This window comes from Microtus ochrogaster, chromosome 8, assembly GCF_000317375.1.
Source record: "Microtus ochrogaster isolate Prairie Vole_2 chromosome 8, MicOch1.0, whole genome shotgun sequence".
NCBI lineage: Eukaryota > Metazoa > Chordata > Mammalia > Rodentia > Cricetidae > Microtus > Microtus ochrogaster.
Window position 1 is genome coordinate 67606631 of NC_022015.1, and position 7354 is coordinate 67613984.

The following is a 7354-nucleotide window of genomic DNA, read 5'->3' on the forward strand; positions in this document are numbered from 1 at the left end:
CATAGGTATATCTTTCTTTAGGTTGGGAAAGTTTTCTTCTATAATTTTATTAAATATATTTTCTGGACCATTGAGCTGCACTTCTCCTTCTTCTACTCCTATTATTCTTAGGTTTGGTCTCTTTACTGTGTCCCATATTTCCTGAATGTTTTGTGATGAGTGTTTGTTGGACCTGCTGTTTTCTTTGATCATTGTGTTTATTTTCTCTATGTTTTCTTCAGAATCTGAGATTTTTTCTTCTAACTCTTGTATTCTGTTGGTTATGCTTGTTTCTGTAGACTCCGTTTGTTTACTTAAATTTTCCATGTCCAGCCAGCCCTCTGTTTGTGTTTTCTTCTTTATCTCCATTTCAGTTTTCAAGTCTCGAATTGTTTCCATTATCTGTTTGATTGTTTTTCCTTGGTTTTTCTAAGGTATCATTCACTGATTTATTCAATTCTTCAGACTTTCTGGTATATTTCTCATCCATTTCTATAAAGGCATTTTTTACATGCTGTTTAAGGGCGTCAATCACTTTCATGAAGTCAATCTTTTCTGCTTCTTCTTGATTAAGGTGTTCATGTCCTCCCGTTGTGAGGTCACTGGTTTCTGTTGGCTTCATGTTGCTTTTCAACTTGTTGGGTGAATTCTTGCATTGGCGTCTGTCCATCTCTTCTTCCAAATGCTCCCTTATGGATCTTCTTTTACCGGATAAGGTCTCCTTGCCTACTGATGTACCTTCCCAGTGCTGGCTCTCCCCAGTGATGGCTCTCCTGGTGCCGAGATCAGATATCCGTACCCAATGGTGGCTCTCCCCAATGCTGGCTCTCCTGGCACCCAGATCAGGTCTCCGTGCTGGTTGGGTAGCTCGTAAACAAAGCGCTTACCTTGCTTGTTGCAGGCAGGCTATAGAAACAATGGAACTCCCACCCGCTTGGGTGCCCTGAGGATTCCGACCCAGTGCCCAGACAGGCTGGGCTGGGTGATGTTATGTGTCGAAAGAGGACAGTGGGGCCGAAGTGGGGATGGTTCTGGATGCAAGCAGGGTGGGATAGGAAGAAAGAGGCAGTATGCAGGGAGTAGAGGCCCTGCAGAGAGCCCAAGAAGAATAGGGGGTTGAGGAACTTCTGAGTTCCCTGTCCCGGGCTTGCGCCGCGGGGTCAGAAACTCACCCCAATGTTGGCTCTCCTGGCGCCCGAAGTTTTCTTTTTCTATACCAAAAATTCAATGTTATTTATACTTGAGTATATAAAAAAAAACAGTTGTTAAAATACAAATTTATTTTTTAGTAGTGTTTGGTGTTGAACCTGCCCACTGATGATTAATAAGGTAACTGGAGTAAAATTGTACAAACAAAGACCCACACATACCCTGCTACTTTCCTCCTATTTCAACATTTGTCATTGCTCCTAACCAGCTAAAGTCCAGGAAGAGATTGACCTTGTGGTTGGCAGACAACGCAGTCCCTGCTTGCAGGTCAGGAAGCAAATGCCCTACACAGATGCCGTGATTCATGAGATTCAGAGATTCATTGATATCACCCCCAACAACCTACCCCATGAAGTGACCTGCGATGTCAAATTCAGGAACTTCCTCATCCCCAAGGTAAACTAGTTTCTTTTTTACTCTTCTTCTGTGCTAGTGACGCTCCCAGGTCACAGTGTGGTTCCTGTGTCTGAGTCACACTGTTTTTTGGGTTCCTTATGCTGCTTCATAATCAAGAAGGCAGTCATCCATCAGGCAGGGAACAGTAGTGATAATTCCACTTTTGCTCTGCCTTTCACATTTTGCTTGGACGAAGATTGGGGTTTTAAATTTTCACATGTATTTTTCAATTTCTTTCAAATTCACCCAAGAACATTTTGTGGTTTTTCTCATGAAGAAAAAATTAATGAAAATGTTGAAGGAGGTTATATCCTGCATTATTCAAGCAATAGAAAAAATATATTATACTTTTACCTGTGCTTTGTTTTTTTCTCTATAATGATTTGTTTTCACTAGTGAGTTTGGAAATATTTTCTTTGAGTTCCAATGAATAATGAATATTCTTGATATTGTATATTTAGATAAGGATGTAAAAATTAATTTAATCCTTATAATGATCTTTCTTTACAAAATTCATGTATTTTCCTAGTTGAGCAAATGTTTTTCTGAAAATGTATGTAGAATGTAAATTATACTTAACTTTTCCACATAATATTTTATGTGTACTTTTATTTTTAATTCTTTTGTATTCACTATTGCTTATGTTATTATTGAAGTCATTGATGAATTTCAGATAGCATGAAATAAAACTGGGTTTCAATATCTAACTTCACTGAAATACAATGTTTTTAAATTTTTATCAGTACACTTAGAATGCTTGAGCAATCAGAGACTAGAAAGTTGTAAGGGAACTCAAAATGTAAATTATGCTTTCAATTCATGATTCATTTAGAGCACAGATGAAGTTGACATAAATATGTGATAAAGTTGAGTGAGTGAATAGGTACGACGGATCTAAGGGAACACACACTTCATTTCTGATCAATGTAACTGCAATATCCAACAGTCAAATCAATGTCTTTGGATAATTAAGGAAGTATTTTTATCTAATTAAGTTGTGGCAAAAGGATATTCCTGACATATGAATTGTGGTTTTTAGTACTGAGGTCTAGCATAATATAACAACACCCAATTTATGACTCTTTATATAACTAAATAGTAAATAGACTAAAAAGTGGAACAGCAATGACTTATTACCAAAACAAATGGTGGTAAAGACTTCAAGATAAAACCAGACACACTAAACCTGATACAAGAGAAAATACGTATTAGCCTTGAACATACTAGCACAAGAGACAATTTTCTAAACAGGACACTGATAGCTCAGGCACTAAGACTGACAATTAATAAATGGGACCTCATGAAACTGAAAAACTTCTCTAAGGCAAAGGACACCCTCAATAGGAGAAAACAGAAGTTTACAGAATGGAAAAAGATTTTCACCTATTCCACATCTAACAAATAGCCAAAATCAAAGATATATAAAGAATTCAAAAAGTCATAAATAAGAAATAAAAAATTATACTTAAATATAGGATACATATGTAAGCATAGAATTCTCAATAGAGGAATCACAAGTGACTGAGCAAACCTTAAATTTTCAAGATCCCTGGCCATCATGGAAATGTAAACCAAAATAATTTTGAGATCGCATCTTATATCTGTTAGAATGTCAGATCAATAGCACAAGAGACAGCTCATGTTGGCAAGAATGTGGAGCAATAATGATGCTTCTACATTGATAGTGGGGGCACAAACTTTTAAATACACTATAGAAATTAATATGCATGCTTCTGTGAATATTGTTAATCAGTCTACCTCAAGAACCAAATTTTCCACTGATAGTCAAATATTCAAAGATGATCAATCCTACCAAAACTACACTTGCACAACTATGTTCATAGAAGTTTTGTTTATAAGATCCATTAACAGAAAAAAAATATAAGTTGCCCCTAATTTAAGAATCCATACAAAAAGTGTGGTCTGTTGAACTAGTAGAGTATAGTCAGTTGCTATAAATATTATATCATAAAATTTGCAAACGAAAGGATGCAACTAAAAAAAATCATCCCAAGTAACCCAGGCTCATAGAAGACAAACATGGTATTTGCTAAATTATAAATTGATAGTAGCTATTAATTAATGGATAACTGTTAATCCACAGACCCAGAGAGGCAAATAACAAGAAGTGCTCAGGGGCAATACAAGAGTCAACCTGGGAAGAAAAGTAGAATAGATTTGGTGGGTTCTGAAGGCCAATGGAAAAAGGAGGGATAGTGTGTGGGGGGTGATGGAAGAAGAGTTCATGGGGCAAGATGGCTAAAATTTGGTAGCATTTGTGGATCATGGTGGAAACCTAGTTCAGGGGGAAATCCTTGGAATCTATAAGTGTGTTCTTAGGACTCTTATTAACAGGGGCTAAGGAGCCTAAACCATCCATCTTCTGTTAGCAGGCAAAGCTTCCAGAGAGGGACTGGAATACAAACTCAGCCACCAAACCTTTAACCAACAATTTGTCCTACCTACAAGATGTTATGGGGCAGTGATAACTCTGAACTTGTGGGTGGCCAACCAATGACTTGTCTAATTGAGGCCCATGCCAGGAGAGGACACCCAAGTCAAATGCTGCCTGGCTGGGTGCACAGGAAACAATTAAATGACCCAGAGACCTGGGGTAGAATGAAAAAGAACTGGCAAAAAACAAAAATAAAAAATAATAGATGCTCTTTGAAGATAATCTGCTATATAGATCAGTGGTTGTCAGAGAGACTTCCTCTGGCAGTTGATGTAAACAGACACAGACTAATAGTGACCTTAGGAAAAGTTTTGGAATTCTTGTGGAAGAGGAGGAGGGAGGATGGTAAGAATTAGAGGAGTCACGGGTACCAGGAGCACACAGTCCACAGAATTAGCTTAGGAGGGCTACAGGTGCTCACAGAGACCGAAGCAGCCATCGTGGAGCCTGTATGGATCTGCATGCACTATGTCCTCTGAAAGCAGCTTTGGTTGTTTATCTTGGGTTTCTAGTGAAACTCCAAACACTGCCGGTGCAGGTATCTTTGGCACTTTTTCTTGTTCTTGGTACCCTGTTCCTCCTATTATGTTTTATCTTCCTGCCTTGATATGGATATTTTTGCATAGCTCTATTGGATATTGTTAACTTTTGCTCAAATGACATTTCTGAAGGGGAACAGAGTGGCAGTGGTTCTGAAAGAGAGGGTTTATGTGGGACTACGGGGATTGGAAGGAGATGAGGATACAGAATATGAAAGAAGAATGAATAAAAAAATTACATTGCTTTCTTTCATGTTCCATTAGTTCTGGTCCCTCATAAACAGCATCACTCCTGCTTGTATATGTGTGTTTATATACATAGACAGTATATGTGAGAAGAGGCTATTCCATCGTTGACCTGTAGGAATGCATCTATATCTGAATTCTATCCATGAGAGAAACCAATTGATGTTTGTGTGTCTAGACTTTGTGTTCCATCATGAATGAGTTCCTATACTATTTACATACAGTCCAGCTCTCCACATGATATCATGACCAATGTGACTTATATAAAGAAACTGATAAACTGGAGCAGCAGGTGTTGAAACACCCATGTCCAAGTGTGCAGGGAAAGGGAACAGACACAAAACCTAAGTGCTGACTTCAAATTCAGTAGAGGCACATTAGCCATAGCTCTGTGGCTTCTCTCAGAATCCTCCCTGTTCCCTGCATGTTCTGTCTGTTGAGATGTCCCTGATCTTCTTTGTACCTACTTTATGGAGACATGATATCTTTGTAACTTGGTGTCTTTGTGTGAGTTGTTTGCAGGGAACGACCATTATAACACCACTATCATCAGTGTTGTATGACAGCAACGAATTCCCCAATCCAGAGACGTTTGATCCTGGTCATTTTCTGGATGCAAAAGGAAACTTTAAGAAAAGTGACTACTTTATGCCTTTCTCAGCAGGTAATATAACCTCATTTTCACGACTTTGGTGAAAAGAGGAACTGTGGGAAATTTTACAGTGACACCTAAGGGACTCATAGAATTGTATTTTGTGCATGATTAGTACCTATGCATTGTCCTTAACACCTCTTCCCTGCTAGGATCAAATTTGGAGGTTACACTTACACACTTCAATAAAGTAAAGAATGGTAGTAGTTATACAATTTGCAGTCTTCCAGACGCGGCGCCGGCAGAGCGACACAGCGCTGCAATCAAAATTAGGCTCTGGGGGACCGGCGGCGACAGAAGCAAGCGGCGGCGGGGACCGGCGTGGAGGCAGAGGCAAGCGGCGGGGTCCAGAGGGGTCCGGCGAGGCAGCAGCGGGGACCGGCACAGCTGGCACGAGGCGGGGAAGGGCACGCAAAAAGGAGAGCAGACATCCCACTGCGGTTGGATCAAAGAGGTAGGCCCCTTGTTGGCAAGGTCACTGGCAAACGGGGAGGCTGGTCCTGACGCTGAAGTCCTTCGGAAGGGTGAGAGGGTTCTTGGCCTGTGGCAGGAACCAGGAAACAGAGCGAGGTCAATTGGTAGGCGCAACCCTTGGCCAGTAGGGAAACCTGATCCAGTCTTAGAAGACCCATTGGATAGGATCGATAGGAGGAGATGGGCAGGCGCCAAGGCAAGAATTCACCCAATAACCTGAAAGGCAACATGAAAACACCAGAACCCAATGATCTTACAACAGAAGTATTTGAACACCCTAACACAGAAGAAGTGGGAAAAATTGACTTTATGAAAGCAATAGAGTCCCTTAAACAACATGTAAAAAACGCCCTTATAGAATTGGATGAGAAGTATAACAAAAAGTTTGAAGAAATGAGTAAATACGTACATGATACCCTGGGAAACCAAGAAAAAACGATTAAACAGGTAATGGAAACAGTTCAAGAATTAAAAACTGAAATGAAGGCAAGGAAGAAAACACAAACTGAGGACCAGCTGGACATGGAAAATCTAGGTCAACGAGCGGAGTCTACAGAAACAAGCATAATCAATAGAATACAAGAGATAGAAGAAAGAATCTCAGATTCTGAGGACACCATAGAGAAAATAAACGCACAGATCAATTTGCAGTCTTCCTTTATATGTACATCTTATTGATACAAAAGACATCATCATAGAGAATAAGTGTAACCTAGCCTTTGAACAATCACCATTAAATAAAGACTGCCATAATGTTACTTTTTTTGTTGTTTCGCACTTCTCCAGGCTCAGCTATGTAAAAACACATTTAAAAAAATGCAGAAAAGCTCCTATGGGATGAAGCCCACTCAGGGAAGCAGATGAAAAAGAGGTTGATATGCTTGGACTTGGGGTTGAGAGAATCACCCATGCCTGACCAAGACAGTTGCTAAGGAGAAATATGTAAAAGTTTACTCTCTAATACTTCAAATATAAAACACAAATATGAATCAATATTGTAATTTACGACTTTCTATCTGACACAAAGGACATAAATGAAACACAAAACCAAAAATTAATATCATTTTACAATCTCATTCTTATTGAGTTTAAATATGCATATGATGACACACCTATATTTCAACCAATCGTCAAATGCCTTTAGTTCTTGCACTGCACTATTCTCTCTTATTACAACTTCATATAGGTTCTTTTTTTATACATTACTTCCATTCGTCTTCCTTTTTCCACCCCTTTTCTCATACTTTTTTAATTCATTAGATTTAAAAAAAATGAAAACTAAAAAAATACAGGTCAGGGAACCCTGATTGCTCTTCAAGCAGATGAGGGAGAGGGACTTGATCGGGGGAGGGGGAGGGAAATGGGAGGCGGTGGCGGGGAGGAGGCAGAAATCCTTAATAAATA

At 39.3% G+C, this 7354-nt stretch overlaps 1 protein-coding gene across 1 annotated transcript in view; it reads left to right on the forward strand.

Annotated features, from left to right (window-relative positions):
* The window catches only part of LOC101998412 (cytochrome P450 2C42-like), a 69027-nt gene that overhangs the window by 38768 nt on the left and 22905 nt on the right, over window positions 1–7354 (forward strand). Inside the window, exons 2-3 of the mRNA XM_005352577.3 lie at window positions 1397–1584; window positions 5347–5488. Coding sequence (XP_005352634.3) covers window positions 1397–1584; window positions 5347–5488 — 330 coding nt within the window. The remainder of the gene's footprint in view (window positions 1–1396; window positions 1585–5346; window positions 5489–7354) is intronic.